General features: G+C 33.9%; 1 protein-coding gene across 5 annotated transcripts in view; it reads left to right on the top strand.

Moving 5' to 3' along the window:
- Nelf-A (Negative elongation factor A) overlaps positions 1-12,101 on the top strand; it is a 34,541-nt gene extending 22,440 nt beyond the window's left edge. For all 5 annotated transcript variants that reach the window (XM_076511194.1, XM_076511195.1, XM_076511197.1 and 2 more), the window contains 8 exons: positions 538-630; positions 846-988; positions 1,629-1,695; positions 2,043-2,152; positions 3,717-3,804; positions 8,624-8,937; positions 9,453-9,552; positions 10,386-12,101. In XM_076511194.1, the coding sequence (XP_076367309.1) occupies positions 538-630; positions 846-988; positions 1,629-1,695; positions 2,043-2,152; positions 3,717-3,804; positions 8,624-8,937; positions 9,453-9,552; positions 10,386-10,561 (1,091 nt within the window). In that variant the 3' untranslated portion in view covers positions 10,562-12,101. The remainder of the gene's footprint in view (positions 1-537; positions 631-845; positions 989-1,628; positions 1,696-2,042; positions 2,153-3,716; positions 3,805-8,623; positions 8,938-9,452; positions 9,553-10,385) is intronic.
- The last annotated feature ends 7,626 nt before the right edge of the window (positions 12,102-19,727 follow it).

The raw sequence follows: 19,727 nt of genomic DNA, 5'->3' as shown, positions 1-19,727 counted from the left end.
TACTTGGAAACCCAACTTGAATGGAGAGAATGTATGAAACGTGTAATTTAGAGTGTCACAGAGGAGCCAAGATATTAAGAAACTGTTTAAATATTACCTTTTCAAAGTAAGAAATTCAAACTTGTATAGTATTAAGAGTTTCATTTAATAAATATATTTTGATGTTCATTGATATGGAAGTAGTTTAATTAAATTTTGAATTTAACTCTGTGATAAGGCCAGAACATTCACTTTTAACTACCTTGAGGTTAATGTTTACAAACCTACTCTGCCTATAGTTCCACTGAAACAGTACGGTTTGTGAATGTTGATATTTAAACAGTTGTCTTCCTGCCCATTCTTGTGAAGACCAATAAAGGTGTACAAATTTTGGACAAAATCAGTTGTTTAATGTTTTTATTTATCATGTAACTTGTTTTTATGATTGTGGTAATTACTACTAAACACTAGAAACAAAATTAGAGAAATAATGTTCAGTTTACTCTTTTAGTAGGAAGTTTGTAGCTTTTTCAAAAAATATTTTGTTTTATTTCACAGCCAGTGAAGCAGCATCCAATATTAAAAAAATGCCTTTAACACCAACAGTTCCAATACGTTGCAGAGGTTTGTCCAAGAACCTCCTGGATACAAGTAAGTTGAATAAGTTACTTAACTTCTCTGTTATTGAGATAGAATATCCACTTTTAAAGTAAAATGTGGAGCCCTGTACATAATCAATGATATTGGAAAAAGGTTATAGAATTTTCATGCAAATTTTATGAATGTATTGGTTTCTGCACTACAGGTGAGTTTTTATGTCAGATTTGCAAACTTTTGGTTTTGATTTTAGTTCTGTCTTTTCTTAGCACCATTAAAAGGAATTCCAAGTCGAGTCCCAACAGGAGGATTTAGACCAGCTCAAAGTGGGATAAATAGACTGGGAGCTGCTCCACCATTAGGAAGGTCACTCTCCAGGCCTCCAGCTGGTAGGAAGGATGGTGGAATCAAGGTTGGTTTTTATATTTACATGTAGTGATTTCAGTGGCTCACCTCTTAATTAGTGGTACTCATTACTGTGTTGATTCTGATTTTTATTTAAGTTAGTGTTTATACTTATGTGTAGCAATTTCAGTGTTTCACTTCTCTTCATTAGTGGTATGCATTACTGTGTTGATTTCTATTTTGTATTTAAGTAGGTTGCTCTAATTGAGAGTTAATATTAATTAGATACACTTGAGAAGTTAGTTTGGAGAAACTTTATTATCTGAGCTGAATGAAGGTTATAGAAGTTATAGTGTATATTTTGAAATGTAAAATAACAAACAGGAAATATAGCTGTTCTTTTGTAATAATTACCTGCTGGGTCTTGAATCAACAGGAAAGATTTCTTCTTGTACTTATGTGTGTAGTCAAGCTGTAAATTAATCAATGATATGTAACTTTTCTATAGATATAATTGCCAGCTAGACTTATGTAGCTCAGAAATGTTAAAAACTAGGTTTTTAGCTGAAATTAGGTTTAAGTTTAGGGATTTAAGTCTATTTCAACTTTCACAAAAGTTCACAAATGTAATAACTGCATTTGTGCTACTAATGTCTATACAAATAATTTTATCGTGTCTCAGGTAATTGGGTTGTTTGTTTTTGTAGCTTTTAGACATCAATGAACAACCAATAGGTTATGGGAGAGATGCCAAGAGAAGGAAGAAGCAACCTGGTATGTTTAAAGTGCTTCTGCTTGTCTTTATACCATATAAACGAATGCTATTTTAGTCAGCAAAGATACGTAATGTAGAAAGAGGTTATGATTGATAGCTACTTGATACAGCATAGAAACTTCTCTCTTTAAGTAGACAAAAACACAAACACTAATATTAGAGAACTGTAGTGTAAGAGTTTGTTTTTTTGCATGTTTGCATCGGTGTGTATATAACTGTTATGTTAAATCTATTTAAATATAAACACTTCTTCTAATATAGATATTAGTCTAATTTAAGGGAAACATTTTACACAGAGTTGTTATACAACCAGAGTTCATTCTGTGTTTTCATTGGTAACTTGCAGAAAATGAAGGAGCTGAACAACGCAAAGAAAAAGATCCTAACCAGCCGCTAACAACGACAAATTCGTCCACACCAGACTATGCAGCAGGCTTACTGTCTTCTTCATCTCAAGTACAATACATATTTCTGTGATTGAAATATTTTTAACTTAGCATAGTTTTTATTTAAGTTTAAAGCTGCCTAATGAATTGTTGGTTTTATGTCTACTTATAAGCCCAGATTTTAAAATTATAATCCCTCAGAGTTACAACAGAGTCGCTATTAAATTACATCTGCTAATATATCAACATAAAGCTCATTAACTCTTTCAATATGATCAAGTCAGTGTGCCCATACTGTGACTTTTTTTGGAGAGTTTCAGTCAAACTGTAATTAAAAAACATTATCATCAAGGTATGCCAATAAACTTTGAATCAAAACATAATTTATAGTCAAGGTTTTTATACTAAGTTTTAATTTCTCAATGTCAAAAGGAAATATTTAATAAATTATCAATCTTTAATTCCATCTATTCTATATATAAGGAGTCTGTACTCTAATTTCTTTTTTTATAGATGTTACATCTTTCCTGGTATAGTTTTCAATGGTATCAATATATTTATCAAACCTAACAGCTCTTCTGTCTGGCTGTCTTTCTGTATTCTTTATTGATACTCCTTTCTGGTCTGATGGGCGTGTTTATAACTGATAGAAAGAGATTTCTTGCACAGCCCATTACTTAATGGAAGTTTCTAGTTTGGGATCACAGATATCTGCTGTGAAACCTGTTTATAGCTGACTTAGAAAGCCAGTTAACGTATAATAGTTTAGGACATTCTGTTCTAGTATATTTTTTATGTTCTAAAATGTATATTTGAAAAATATGTGAATATTTCTTTAAACAAATAACAAAGTGTTAACAAGTAAAACCTACCAGGAGTGTAAAAATCATGTGAATCATGCATTTAGTAGTATTTATAACAGATTGCTTATGGGTTCTTGCTGGTATTTACTGTTCTTCACAGAGGATGGTAGTCCATAGTAGAGGCATTAAAACCATGAAATGAAATTAAAATACATAAGAAAAGATAAAAGTTGAAATTTTAATTATAAGAAGATCGAAAATCTCAAAACAATATATTCAACAGTTTTGTTTGTTTCACAGTTTCCACTTTTTATTTCACTGTACATTGATGATTTTATTACAGTTAATGTTACAGTTGAGAAAAAAACATAAAAGTTTACAAAATATTATTTTGATATTCATTTAGGAGATCCTAGAAGTTGTGTAAATAAAACAGTAGAGTGAAAAAGAAATATTTTTATTCTTGGCATGAAAATTACCATACACTCAAACTGACTCAGTAAATTCACAAGTAGTTGAAATACCTTATTAGAATAACTGCACCAGACTTATAATGCTTACTCAAATCTTTCAAATTGTAATAAAATAGTTATAGTGTGTATAGTTTTGTACTTTTACAGTGGATTGAATTGACCTACTCCATGTGAAAATGTGAAGGTGAAATCTTTAAACAAAAGTATAGGATGCAAATTTTAAATATTTTCTCATTCTAGAGACTTATGTTAGCTTATAAATTGCATTGTCCAATAGAATATAAAGTAAAATCAAGTAACAGCACAAAAATAGCCTTAAAAAATAAATGCACTTTTTAATGATGGTTTATTATTACAGTTGTCGGCAAGTGTAATTGGGACGTCCACAAACAACACGTACCTTCCACCTATTTCCTTGTCAACCACTGGTGGACCATCAGTTACAGGTAAAATAGAACAAAAGCTCTGTTTATCTACAACTTATTTTGCTAAATTAATATAGTTCACTGAAATATTATGATTTTTGTTAATCAGTTTTATCTTTAAATACACCTTAAATAATTGTCTTTTTTTCATACTATTAGTGAAAAGTTTGATTCAGTATTTCTTCTTTAATACATGTGACTTGTGCTAGATGTTTCTATTAAGTAAAGTTTGTGTCTGGCAGAAATTTAGTATGTAGAGAAATAATATTATACGTTTAATATTACTGTATCTTTTCATAAAGCTTGATATTATAAAGCACATTTTTGAAATAAATACTGACCTGAAAGAAATTCTTTAGGTTTGTAATGGTTAAGCAAAATGTTTGAATGGGGATTTGGCCCATTTGAAGTAACAATGGGGACCTGATCTTAGAAGGTAACGAGTCATTAAACTTATTAAATTATATATTATCTTTCTTCTTTTCCAAAGTAAGATACTGTTATTATGTCTCAACCATTTGATGTATGGAGAAAATATTGATTTAAAAATATCATTTTAAGTTTTCAAACTTTGAGGATGTTATTAAAACAACTGATGAAGTGAATAGTGTGGATTTGGCTTACTTCAACTTTCAGAAAGTGTTTGATAACATGCTTCACAAAAGACTTGTTACTGAAATGAAATCTATGGGTGGGAGGGAAATATTATTAAATTGTATAGAAAATTGGCTGGAGATTAGTAATAAGTGGAGTTAGATCTGACTGGATTACAGTTACAAGTGGTGTGTCTCAGGACTCTGTGCTGGGTCCTCTGTTTGTAATTTATGTTAAAGACATTGACAGTGGAATGACTAACAAAATTTTGAAGTTTACAGATGACATTAAGTTATTTGGGTTGATAACTGTATTAAAGATGATGCAAACTTACAGGAAGATTTATATCATTTGATGTATTGGGCCAGTATGTGGTAGATTATGTGTAACTATCCAAAATGTAACATGATGCATATAGGTTATTACAATTTAAATGGGAAAACATTAAATATCATGGTTGAAGCAAAAGATCTTGGTGTTATGATAGAAAAATAACAAAGTCATCCAAACATTGTATTATAGTTAACAATAGGGCTAATTGGATTTTGATTATCATTTATAGAAATATTGAACACAAGACAAAAGATATTATTGTTTCACTGTATATTTCACTTGTAAAACCTCATTTAGAGTACTGTATACAGTTTTGGGCTCCCTTCCTCAAACATTGAATTGTTAAAGAAGGTAAAAAAAACAGCCACTAGGATGATACTTATGATAGTAAAATTTTTTTTTGAAGGGAGACTAAAATCTCCAAACTTGTTTGTAGTGTTCCTTTCTCTGGAAAGGATTGAAAGGTCAGAGGAGACTTGACTGAGGTGTTTAAGGTTATTAAGGGTATTAATAATATAGATCCTTCAAACGATTTTTTGTGTTTAGCAATAAATACAATGGGAAAAAGGGGTCATAAATTGAATTTTTGGTAGCATGAGTGTCATCTGCAGTTTAAACAGTAAGGTAATACAACAGGGCCATTGGTTTTGGGAATGGGCATCCTTCAAGGGTGGTGGAGTTCAAGAAAAGAGTAAAGAGTAGTAAGGTGTGGTTAAGGAGCTGGAAGGGACATCCTTGATGGGGTAATAAGTTTCCTTTTTTGTTCCTTTAAAATCTTATGAATTTTCACACAAAATAGCTAGCTAGCTATCCAGTTTAATACATGTTGTCTTTCAAAGATACTTGCAAGTCACAAGCCTTGAGAAAACTCCCACTTAACCTTTTGTGAATTTGCAAATCCACATGATGGTGTAATCATGTATCAGAACATTCCATCAATAGGAGTACAACACATCTTCATGCACAATGACTCTGTCATGAATTGTCACTCATATACTTGGTACTATTGTGAACAGACATGTGTTGAGTTTGGTGAAATTTGTACTTTTTTCAGTTTTTCACTTCCATTTGACTGAGTTCTAACATACTCAATATAACTTTCCATTTTAAAATGAACTTTTCTTCTGCTTATGTGAGTGAAGATATTCCTCAAAATACCAATAATTCAATAGAAAGTTCTTTACTTGTGGAAAATGTGATGGCCAATGTACAACATGTAATGGAGTCCACAATAGAGCTAAGACTCTCTGATTCAGTCTCTTCTTTCAAATCTGTGGTTGAAAAAGATTAATTTAAGCATCTTCTCCATCTCTAGGTTCTGCTTTAGGAATATCCATAACACTCAGCTTCTGTTAGATTTCAATACCTAATTACTCAGGTTTGTACAGCTCTTTTTAATTTTCCCATATCCTTTCACCTCTCCCAGTGGCACAATGGTATGTCTACAGATTTGCAATGCAAGAAAGTGCATTTTGATAGTTATTGTGTTTCTTTATAGTTAACTACAAACAAACAAATTCCCATTCTTTTATTACTTAACCCTCCCTTTCCCCTGAACTTGTACATGTCAATTTCTAGATCAGCTTCCTTCCCTTTGCCTGACTGATTGTTATATCCATACATATGGTCACTCTAACTTGCCATCCATTGATATTTCAGTCTTTGGAGTCATTCTTACCAGTTTATCAGTTTGGAGTTCAGATTCATAATTAGTTTTCCTATCTAGTGCACAATTTTTCTGACTTTGAGCCTTTGTTTCTCTTCTCTTCACCTTATGATAGAAGCACTTCACTGTTCCCCTGATGACTTTTTTGATAAGTCTAGAATGCTCTTCTTCTCTGCAATGGCCCCTTCCACCTCTTGTGTCCTTTCTCTTCTCACTTGGTTCCTTTGTTGTTGGGACCCTTTGGAAAGAGAGACCCTGCTTCTTCTCAAGTTTATCTACTTGACACCAGGACCTGCTTTTTCCCCTTTTCTTTCCAAAGATAGTTGGTGGCATCCTTGATTCCCTTGAACCATGCTGAGGTTGTCTGCCATCAATCAGCAGTTACTTTCATAGTTTCTTGATTGTCACATCCTCACCCATCCATTTCTGTCCCTCACCTTTCCTCTCATATTTAGAATGACTCATCAAGATTTCCAAGTCCTTCCTTCCCAGACCCCATATCTCATCTTCCTGGAGATTATTTTTAATTCTCTTTTCTCCAGCCTTCTACAGTGTGTTTTTAGTACCTCAAGCATCTGGACACCTAACTTTGCACCTCACCTTCACATTCTGTGCAAGAGGTTCTGTTTCTTTTGGGGACTATGGCTTCTTTGAAATCCTTCATTTCACTTGTTGCACACTTGTGCCTCTCCACATCTCTTTCTTGTTCATAAACAAGTAATATTCCTTCATCTTTATGCCTTACACATTCTCTTATACCCTGTTTTCCCTAAGTTAGCATGTGGACTACCCCAAACACCTCATTTACCTACTATCTGCACAACCTGGTTTTGTCTCCAGAAGGATTTAGACTTTCATCCATAGCCATTCTTTAATCTGTTATTTACTTTAAACAGGTAACTATCCTTATATATTTCTCACTAGGTAGGTACTGTTGTCTTTCATGATATATTTACCCAAAATCCACATTGAATCAGAATAATGAAAAACACTCATATTGTCATTGTAGTTCTATGATTGCCCACTGTGAGATGTGGTGTTGTATAACTTGAAGTTTCTTTGTGGTGTGTTTATATGTGTACTGCATTCTATGGCTAGCCCAGACCCTAATCCATTCATGGACTACAATGAATAAAGCCATCACTGGAGCTGTGAATCTTCCCACATCTCTGGCTAGTGCTTTCTGTCTTTATGAATAGAGTTTTACAGTCACCCATTTCCACTTAGCTGTTCCCAGCCATTTGGGTGGTGGACCGTGGAGAATCCTCACTGATTGGAGCCTGACTGCTAGGGCTAGAACAAGGATTTCCTCTACCCTCTATGGAGAATAGTGAGGATAAGGTGACACCAAAAGTAATGCAGGTCACCCCACTTGTATAACTGTGATATATTCCAATCCACAAGTTACCTGATGTTAGAACCTACCATTTCAATCCTTTAAACATCTCTTCCAAATCCTCCTCCTTTTCAGTAGAATTAAGATTATCACACTTTGTGTTCCATTCCACATCGTACCGAAGTTAAAAACATAAATAAAATAAACAAACAACACTCCACTCCCACAGTTGGTGTGTGGCCAGTAGAGACTAACAGTCAAGTGAAGATGTATTTAGTCCAGTTCTTTTTACCTTCAACTGGCATGAAACCCATAAAAAACTGACAGTATAGTAGAAGTTACCATAGCAAGTAAGGGACCTGTAGTGACTTATGGTTGAGTAGAAGCTTATATAAGTAATCATACTGTCATGATTACACACAGTGCCCTCCTCCCACAGCTGCCATCAGCTGTATGTAGACAGCCAATGAGTGTCACACCCCATGAGCCTCCTACACAATGTAGGAGTCCATTTATTCTATGTGAAGAAGTATTTGTTCAGAAGCTAACTTGTTCCTTACCTGAAAATGTATTTCTCATAGATACTTACCTCTTCACACATTCCCACCAGTCTTCCCCACTTTCTCGGTACACACATCTTTATTAGCTCATCGACAAATGAGGATTCACAGTCACAAATGTCATTCCTGTTAGTGAAGGGGTTCTACAGTGTCACAAGTTAATGGAAGTTTTCATAAGTCTTGCAAATCTCTTTGACAGCTTGCAATAACTCAAGAGGAAAAAAGCTATTCAGCTTTTCCATCCAGAAGAGGTGGATATCTTCTGGAGATACATTTTTAGGGAAAGAAAATGTTAACTCCAATATCTCAAAATAATAATCAGTTGTGAAAATATTCCTCATATTATTGTAGGAAATGCCACACCTGCCACTAACCAGGCAAGAGAAAATTTCCAGCAAACTCTACAATCAATGAACACTCAACTGCAGGTTTCTCCACCACCCCAGGAGCCAGCAAGGGTGCAGCAACCACAGGCTTCAGCATCTGTAACAGCTAGGACAGCTACCATTGGCAGTTTGGCTTCCATGGGAGGAATGTCTGTGCAGGTTCACATTCCAGGCTCTCAGACTCAACAGTTTGCTCCTGTTGGCCAACAACAGCCACAGGCTCCGCCTCAGTCAGCTGTTCTTCAACAACAGTCCCAGAAGAAGAACTTGTCATTATCTGTAAGTATTAAAGCAATAAAAACAAAATTATCAGAGATGTCCAAACAATGAAGATGGATGGTTACAAAACAACTTCCATATAAAAGAAGGATAAACATGCTTCATTCAAAGTGCATATGTGTACAGGCAGAGAATGTTATTTTATCAGATTTCCCTTATGCAACAAGTCTAAATGATGAACAAAATACATACCAACAAATGTTGTAAAGCACAACTTTGTATTTGGTGAATCAGTTAATTGTTTTTCAGTATACTGCTAATACTGGATGTAGAGGTTAAAATATTTTATTTCTTATTATGTTGTCTTCTCTGTATTATTTTCTTTAACATATTAGTTTAGTTACCATTAGTTTTGATTTCAGTAGAAAAGACAGGTGTTTAACCATTAAAAGTCATTTAATTTGAAAGGGTAGACATTTAACTTATTATTTCAACAGAAATGGTAGGTGTTTAACATTTGCTTGTTATTTCAACAAAAGGGCTGAGTGTTTAACAGCTACTTGTTATTTTAACAGAAAGAACAGATGTTAGAAGCACAAGAAATGTTTAACAATTCCAATAAGGTGACAAGACCAGAGAAAGCTCTTATCTTGGGTTTCATGGCTGGCTCAAGAGGTATGTTGGTATAAACTAGAAACATAATTATAACATAGCAAATATTTCTACATAACAGTGAATTACCTTTAGCCTTACTGCTTCTCTAAACATATAGCAAAAAGTATTGTAAAAAAATAATAATTAGAAAACCTGCATTTGTTTCTCTTTGATTGTTGTGTATAAAAACTTTTGTGTGTTTTATAGTATTACATTGTTTTTATTTTATGACATGGTTGCCCATTAGAAATCATCTGTGTTTTGCTTCATTTTCTTAGAAGTTTATTTTGCCTTTGACATTTGTTTCCAAGTCGTACTAATGTAGTCTAATTATGGTGAACTGCTTTACAATGAATATATTGTACTATAAAGGTTTCAGTTGCTTTTTATCCATTCAGAAAATTTTAATACATTAAAAATTTCCATTGTTGGAAGCAGACTTTATTATTATAACATTCTCACTGTGGTAACTAGAGTACAAAGTTCCAACACTGAGTGAGATGTTTTAAATAGTACAAAATTTCATTATTCACAATTTCCTTTACAGTTTTAAGTTCCAGTACTTGAAAACTAAAATGAAAAAGTTCAAATATTGAGAATTGTTCTTACAATCAAAGATATTGTTAGTTAAAAATATCTTAATTAGTGTTTTACAAGTAAAATTATATAACAGAATAAGAGAAAGTTATAAATTTTGTTGAAAAAAAATATATGGCCTCAATACTTGCCTTTAAATATAGATTTGTACTTGAAGCAGAGGAAAGGCTTATTAATTTATTTTTAAACAGTTTTATGTTTAAGTAAAATGTAAAGTCTGTGCAGAAATTTTTAAAAACTTTCTTTCTTTGAATCAGAAAATCCATGTCCACACCTTGGGAATATTGTAACCATAAAGTTGAGTGAAAATGAAGAAACTATAGTGCAAACTGATGGAACTCTTCAAACTGTTATTGTAGAAACACATTTTCAGATGAATTATAGCACTGGAGAGTGGAAACGTGTTAAAAAGTTTCGAAAACTGGATGAGTGATATTTACATTTGATGTATTTAGTATGTTATTGGCCATAACATTAGAGGTGGATAAATAGATTGATATTGCTAAGGGAAGCTGTTGAATGATTACTCTGTAAATAAATGCAATATTTTTGTAATAAACTGAATATGTTTTCCAAAGTTATGAGTATCCGTAATGGTTTACCATTATGGAAATCTCTAGCTCTACAAAACTTACATTTTCCTATTTTTGGTTTTCAAACTTGTATAATTTTGCAAGTAATTTAGTTTTAAAATAGAATGTGCTTTCTTGTAGAGTATTCATTGTTACCTTCTTTTTGTCACTCTGATTAAATCATCTTAGTTGTAAATAGAAAAGTTTGTTGCATTTTTGTTTTCAGATGTTTATTTTGTTAGGCACTTTCTCAGATCCCAGAACTCATGTTTTTGTATGTCTGAATTTGTCTCGCCCATTTAGCTTATCCCTTTCAAACCAGGTAGATGTTAGGTATGTTTCAAATGAAATACATGTTGTTAACCTGCAAAAATAAGGTGGATGTATCATCAGTTGAGTTGATTATAAATACAAGCTATGGTATTGTGATCTATAACTATACTTTGAAAATTGGTTACTGTAAAATATATTCTTGTGAGTAAAAATGTTGTATTTCTTACCTGAGATCTGATTTCACTCTAATTTTGTTTTAGATTTTTAAAATCTTGGAAATAAAACAATCTAGTAATTTGAACATCATTATTAATTTAAATATAGTTTTTAGTGTTATGTACATCCTCTGTTTTTTTAGTAACTTCCACATCCTTTAATATTTCAGTAATAATATGTACATATTTAATTCTTAATAATTTAATTCTCTGTTAATTATTAGAGTATCTTCAGTATTTTACCATTTTAGAATTATTGACCTCAAATAACCTTTGCATCTTTTAATCCTTCATATCTATAATCCTCAGTAATTTTGTTAAAATCCATTTTAAACATTTAGTACATGCTTTAATAGATTAAACCTTCTTTTATCTTATGCATTTAAATCTCTGTTGTGTCTTAGAAGGGTACTTTCTTTATTACTTAGTAATTAAAAACATTATTAATTTCTTATTAGCAGTAATAAAATATTTCAATTACTCCTTCATTCTCAATAAGTTTAGCCTTCTTTATTTTGTAGTAATATTAAAATACTTCATTTTGTAATAATTCAGTTATCCTTTCATCCTTGATATAATATAAGCTATTTTTATTCTCAGTACTAAAACTTCTTTTTAATAATTTTATTATCATATCATTAGTAATTTGAGTATGTTTAGTTTCTTTGAAATTTGTAAATCTTCTAATCTTTAATAATTTGTAACATTAAACTTTGTAATGAGAACAAGTGAATCATAAATCAAATACAACCTTTTTAATTACTGAGACCATAATTTTATCATTCCAATAAATATGTGAAATCTAATAACTATTCATTGACAAAAGTACAGGGATAACATTGTTAAAATCCATATATATATATATTGATTTAAATTGTTATTGCTTTAGCTATTAAATTGCTTTGATGCATTATGAATGTCTAGTTACTTTGATTTGATTTACTCCTGATAGAATTTCAAAACAAGTTTATTCACATTTACTAATTCTAATTGATACATCATTTACAGTGTTACAAAGCATCTTGGTGGTTTGTAATTATACTAACCAAGTAAAACATTAATATTTTAAATATCACTATCACAAAACAGGCCTGTAATGTGTAACTATCAAACTCTACAATATTATATATAAATTTCAAAAATGATAATATTTTCAAATGTAAATACAGAACATGACAGTATTGCCAAATATAACCATTGGCCTAATGACTATGGTACGTCAATAACAATATCCAATCCATCCTCAAACATACTTACCCTTTTCTAATGTTATTATGCAACAGTTAGTCCAACTATTGGTTTTCATAAAAATTATCCCAAGAATGGGTGGCAGATGGTACTGACTACCTGCTTTTCCTCTAGTCTATTATTCCAAAATTAGAAACGCCTAGAGCAGAAAGTGCTTGAATCCCTTTGAATCAAATTCAACACGCAGACAAGTGTAACTACCTAGCAAGATAGTGGTGTTAAATTTAGCCATAAACTAAAGTGCCAATGACTTGACATAAACCATGAAATGTCCAGTCAAACAAGGCTTCAACAACAGTTTTCCATCAAACATGTTTCTGGGCTGCTTTCTTTGCATCACCCACACCATTACCATCTTCACATCAACTCACCTTCTCCAAGTCTTTCTAGTGGCCTTGTGTCTTCCACTCAAGAGTTTATCAGATAATATTGTTCAGTGGTTTCCTGGGGGTATGTCTAGTCCAACCCCATGCTGGTTTTCTGAGGGTATGTGAAATCCATCCCCATTTCTTGGGGGTTAATTTGAGTAATGATAGTTTCTCTGCCATAGATCATTATATCTGGTGGTTTCTGGCCACTTAATTTGCAAGATGTTCTGGAGAAATCTGTTGATAAAAGTTTGTAATTTGTTAACTGTGGTGTTTGCTTTTCATGTTTCAGAACCATAGTACAGGGCTAACTTGACTTTGCAGAATTTAGTGCTAAGATTACAGGAAAAGATTGTGTAAGATCTAAACCAATATTATAACATTTTGAACTTACAAAATACAACTAGAACTACAGAGTTTGAACTATTACAGAAAATGAAAAGTATGGCATGTTTGTAACTGTCTAACAAAATAAGTCAACCCAAACTGGTCAGATTATAAGAGGCAAATCAAAACACAGGTATAGAGAGATATATACACTACATGGTCAAAACTATGTGGACACCCCATCATCACACCCATACGTGCTTGTTGAACACCTCATTCCAAAACCATGGGCATTAATATGGAGTGAGTCCCCCCTTTGCTGCTGTAACAGCCTCCACTCTCCTGGGAAGGCTTTTCAATAAATTTTCGAATATGACTGCAGGGATTCACTCCTATTCAGTCACAAGAGCATTAACGAGGTCAGGCGAGAAGGTCTGGTTTGCAGTTGGTGTTCCAATTCATCCCAAAGGTGTTCGATGAGGTTGAGGTCAGGGCTCTGAGCAAGCCAGTCAAATTCTTTCACACCAACCTCTGCAAACTATGTCTTTATGGACCTTGCTTTGTGCACTGGGGCATTGTCATGCTGAAACAAAAAAGGGCCTTCCCCAACCTGTTGCCACAAAGCTGGAAGTAGACAATTCTCCAGAATGTCATTGTATTCCGTAGCATAAGATTTCCCTTCACTGGAACTACAGATCCCTTCCCAAACCATGAAAAAACAGCCCCAGACGATTATTCCTTTTCCATAAAACTTTACAGTTAGCACTATTCATTCAGGCAGATAACATTCTCCTGGCATCCGCCAAGCCCAGATTCGTCCATCAGACTGCCGGATAGTGAGGCGTGATTCATCACTCCAGAGAACGTGTTTCCACAACTCCAGAGTCCAATGGCAGTGTGCTTTACACCACTCCAGCTGACGTTTGGCATTGCGCATGGTGATCTCCGGCTTGTGTGTGGCTGCTCAGCCATGGAAACCAATTTCATGAAGCTCCCAACGACGTGTGCTGACGTAGCTTACAGAGGCAGTTTGGAACTCGGTTGATTGTTGCAACTGTGGACAGACGATTATTACACGCTTCAGCACTCGGCAGTCCCATTCTGTGAGCTTGTGTGTCCTACCACTTCGTGGCTGAATTGTTGTTGCTCCTAGACGTTTCTACTGCACAATAACAGTTGACTAAAGCAGCTCTAGCAGGGCAGAAATTTGACGGACTGACTTGGTGAAAAGGTGGCATTCTATGGTAGTGCCACGTTGAAAGTCATTGAGCTCTTCAGACAAACTTGATTTTATGCAAATGTTAGCAATGGGTGTGGCTGAAATAGCTGAACCCACTAATTGCAAGGGGTACCCACATACTTTTGGCCATGTAGTTGTGTGTGTGTGTGTACACCACTTCATTTGCTTGTTTATATAAACCAAAAATTTGTATATGTAAAAATATACCACATATATAATCATATCATGATTAGTTAACAAGAGATGTCGTTGAACTTTCACTAGGTCACAGTAGTGAATAATTATCTGTTTGAAATGCTATTTTCATAGAATGCTTCTTTCATTATGTTTTGTTAATTTAGAGGGAACATATTCTGGTAGGAAATCTTTACAGGGCAGGAGGAACTATAGACTGAGTGAGAAAAAGCGTGTAATATTCAACAAATGCTCAGAGTGATTAATTCCTTCGGGAATGTTCAAGATTAAGTTATCGCTATCAATACGTAGAACATAATAGAAACTATTAAGTGGGGGGGGATGAAAATGGTGCTAAGAGTTCAAACTGTGGACAGTGAATCCTGTATGTGAAGGGTCAGATAGGGACACCTGGAAATTAACCTAGAGATATTACGTACAGACGATATATATTTATGATTTACTTAGAAACGGATATTATATATTTACATTCTCGACCGCCTTCTTCACAATTTGTTGAACTTTTCAATGTCCGACAGTTTATTACAATAATATGTTCTCAAATTTTGATGGATAGGAAGCCTCTAATGAGAATTTTCAGTGTTTGTGCTTCTACCTATACTTTATTAACAGAAACTTTCAAATATGTTTGTTTTTGAATTTCGCGCAAAGTTACTCGAGGGCTATCTACGCTAGCCATCTTTAATTTAGCAGCGTAAGACTAGATAGAGAGAAAGCAGCTAGTCATCACGATACATCGCCAACTCTTGGGATTGAATGTCACATTATAACGCTCCCACGGCTGAAAGGGCGAGCATGTTTGATGGGGCGGAGATTCGAACACGTTCAAATATGTTTGAAATAATTTAACCTAGATAATACTTCATATCGTGTTTCACGTTTTATTATAAAGGATTATTTGAAGGAGGAGGTTATCCTCGAGAGTTCTGAGAAAGTTTAGTTAAAAGTATGTGTTATGTACATTTAAGTCCAAATTACAATCATAGTAAGCCCATAGGGTCCTTTAGCTCTGTGGGTCCCAATTCATCCACCCATATTCTCTTTTATGGTATTCAAATTTTACCCATCAAAAACTTTTCATAAATATAACACACTTCAATTTCTAGTTTCTAACTCATCAACTAACCACTATGGGTTCCTTGGCATCAGTGGCAACCGTTTTGCTGTTAATCTGACCTTGTGTAGAATGTTTTACCAATTTGTTGTTGTAGTCATTTTTTTTTAGAAACGCCATGTTTAGTAAAGTTTGGATGCAAAATGTGCACGTTCTTTCCCAGCAACTAAACTTTCAAAAGGTGCGGAGTTTATCAAACGAGAAAATGAAGTGTCTACAAGGACACTCGTTCAAGTTTGTTTTATTTAACTGTTCTACCTACTCTCGTCAGGCGAGTCTTATGTACTACTAACAAGTAGAGGAACACACTTCAGAACTTCCACTAAGGTTTGTGCTCGTCAGACTAGTACTTCATGTGAAAGGTGAATATGAACTAGCTTTAGGAACTTTCAAACAAAATCGTTTCTACTTCCAAGGAATCAACATTTCATAGTAAAAAATTTGTTTACTAAACTGAATTTACTCTTAATTTTTTCCAAATGTGGGTCTTATAATCAAATTTTAGTTCACTAAACTAACTTTTCTTTAAAAAGAAAAATGTTTTCCTTCATTCATTTATCTTTTGTTTTTTGTTGTTAGTTTTTGCAACGTCGTTTTTTTTTATCAAATGTGAATAGTTTATTTTATTTTAACACACGTTCCTGCTACTCGTCATATTTTTCGTTTGTTTGTCTTTATGCACAGGAGTGGGGCACGGCCTAGTGGTTAGTATGCCCAAGCTTTGAATCTCAAAACTGAGCATCCCTGGTTGCATTATAAATGTGTCAGTCAAAATCTACTGTTAAATCAAACAAGAATAGCCAAAGAATTTACGATTAATGTTGTGGAGGACTGTGCACAGATAGTCTTTTGCATAGGTTTGCATAAAAAATATAAAACACAAAGAAACTCCACACCAGTGTTGTCTCTTCTTCAGCCAGTGCTATAGTTACCCACTCGTTCCTCTACAGCTAAAACCTACGGTTACTATAGTGATCAACAATGTTTCATTTATTCTGAGTGTCGACCGACTTATTTTGATACAATTGACTAGAAGGGGTTGTTCATTTACGTCTTTATTGGCTCAATTTTTTTATTATTATGTTGCCTAGGAGACGTTTCTGTTCATAATCAAAGATTATTGGCAAAAAGAAAAATAGTACAAATTTAGGGAGCAGAAGTCTCTTCCATTTATTTAGAAAGGCCCGGCATGGCCAGATGGTTAAGGCACTCGACTCCTAATCTGAGGATCGCGGATTCGAATCTCCGTCACACCAAACATGCTCGTTCATTCAGCAGTTATAATGTAATGGTCAATCACACTATTTGTTGGTAAAAGAATAGTCTAAGAGTTAGCGGTAGGTGGTGATGACTAATGCCTTCCCCTTAATCTTACACTGGTAAATTAGGGACGGATAGTGCAAATAGCCCTCGTATAGCTTTGGGCAAAATTCAAAACAAAACAAACCAGTTCGGAGAAATTCCAGAGACTTAATGTTACTTCTACTTCCAACTGAAATTCCTCACCTGTAACCAACGTGTTCGGGAATCAATAATAACATATTTTGATCTCGTGAGAATTACATCAGTTCGAAATGTAAAGTCTTTAATGGTTATTGGTAGTAAACACAATGACTTCTCCAACTGGCGAACTCCACTCGTGTAAAGTTCTTAATGGTTATAGGTAATTGATATACTGTGAGGCCTCTTAACTGGTGAACGCCACTTGTGTTAAGTCCTTAATGGTTATGGGTAGTTGGTATACTGAGGCCTCTTAACTGGTGAACTCCACTCGTGTTAAGTCCTTAATGGTTATGGGTAGTTGGTATACTGAGGCTTCTTAACTGGTGAACTCCACTTGTGTTAAGTCCTTAATGGTTATGGGTAGTTGGTATACTGAGGCCACTAATAGCTGGACTTCACTCGTGTAAATTTCTTCCTGTTTATTTTATTGATAATAGAGGTACTCAGATCCAGTGAAGCGGACTTATGGTACTTGAAATATGAACTGTATCCCGATACTACCAAAACTATAAATATGCTTCTAAAAAAATTATTCAATTTACACCTTAAATTCAGCGTTTTCCAAAAACCAAACACTTAATCAACGGTCGCCTTTTTTAGCCATTCTTGCTGGCTAAGTAAATTGGAGGAAGTATACAGTACATTATAAAGATAGTAAATTCGCAAGATATACTGTTTTTAAACCTATTTCATTGGTAATGATGTTTATGTGGTACACAATTGTTGCTGTCTTTTCTCTTTTTTTTCCCTGTTTAATTTCAAGCTAGCTAAGCTTCGTGTTCTCAGTTTTATATGATTGTTAAATTTCATTTTAACTTACTTATAGTTTCAAATAATTAGTGTTGAACATTGAAATTATACTTTAATATTTTTACCCTTATGGTGACGTCACACGTGTGACAAACTTTATGATTATAAAATTTAGTATTATACCACTTTAGTGTGGGTGGGTTCGAACCAGGCAATAATAAGACAAATTTGGGTTACGGCTCGGGTGAAGTAGCTTTTGTCAAGTTTATTTGTAAAATTTGGGTTCTTATTCGATATGTTTTCAACTTTAATTTGTTTTTCCAGTTCTTGAAAAACGGTAACCTACACCTGTCTCTGCGACAGTTCAATAATTTTATGCTTTGTGTCAGAGACACCGCTTTACGAAATTTCTTAAAACTACAGATATAGGTCTCAGTGATGACGAGAAACCCACGAATTTATATGCAAAAACGGCTCGTTTGGGCTGTAAAGTGTTTTCTCAGCCCAAACGAGCCGTTTTTGATATAGGTCTGTATGAATTGTTATAACAGTCATATTCAATAGCAACAACAATGTTGATAAGTACACATATTAGGTTTTATACAATTACATCTCTCTTCTCTGTCTTGGAAGGTTGGAACACAATAACAGGCTTTCTCGATCTACCAACTGTCAGTTGATGCTGTCCATCTTGTGAACAATGCTTCGTTTAAGCTTCGGCTCTTAGTCGGGATTAGTATCAAGAAAATCGGGTATTGGTTGGGCTCGGGCAACATATTCTAAACAGCCGTACGAATCGCGCCAGATAACCACCGAGACAGGTAAACTTCTAAAATTTACAGATATAAATATCTATTTTGATTCCGCTAAAATTGATAAGTACTGTAGACATGGAGTGAAAATAAGGATTTATTGCTTCATAAAATAATATAGATACTGTTTTCAGCCTAGTTTGTTTACTTTTTTAATGTACCTAGTTGTAGGCTTGAAAATATAACCTTTGTGTTTTGGTTCAACTTCTTTGGGTACATTTTAACGATACATGTTCCCATTTATCTTGTTTAAACTGTTTACCGCGTACTAGAGTACTTGGTAATTATCGCACCAGAGTCCTAAACGTCAAAAACAAGTGTTACTTATTGTAAAAGTTGTAACTAGTAATAAAATAACAATGAATCAGTATGTAAACTCACAACGAAACTATTACTAGTATATGTTGTAACACTGTATAAAGAAGATGCTAGTACCTGTCTTTCCTTATACATAACTAATATAATATTCGTAACATATTATGTTATAAAATATTTCATTTGCTGATATTCGTACAATTTATTCTTGTAAAGTTACAATGGCAAGATTACTGATGGTGGATATATCGAGTCCTCTAACTAATGTAATATACTGGTGTAAAGTCCTTAAGGTCAAGTTCTTGATTGTGGGTGTACTGAGTTCTCTGACTGAAGTAGTCTACCGGTGTAATGTCCAATCAAGTTATTGATCGTGGATGTACTGAGTGCTCTGACTGATGTAGTATACTGGTGTAATGTCCTTAAAATCAAGTTATTGATCGTGGATGTACTGAGTGCTCTGACTGATGTAGTATGCTGGTGTAATGTCCTTAAAATCAAGTTATTGATCGTGGATGTACTGAGTGCTCTGACTGATGTAGTATGCTGGTGTAATGTCCTTAAAATCAAGTTATTGATCGTGGATGTACTGAGTGCTCTGACTGATGTAGTATGCTGGTGTAATGTCCTTAAAATCAAGTTATTGATCGTGGATGTACTGAGTGCT

The sequence above is a fragment of the Tachypleus tridentatus genome, chromosome 7, assembly GCF_004210375.1.
Source record: "Tachypleus tridentatus isolate NWPU-2018 chromosome 7, ASM421037v1, whole genome shotgun sequence".
NCBI lineage: Eukaryota > Metazoa > Arthropoda > Merostomata > Xiphosura > Limulidae > Tachypleus > Tachypleus tridentatus.
The sequence above is the reverse complement of the archived record's forward strand: the minus strand, read 5'-3'. Positions and strand labels throughout refer to the sequence as shown.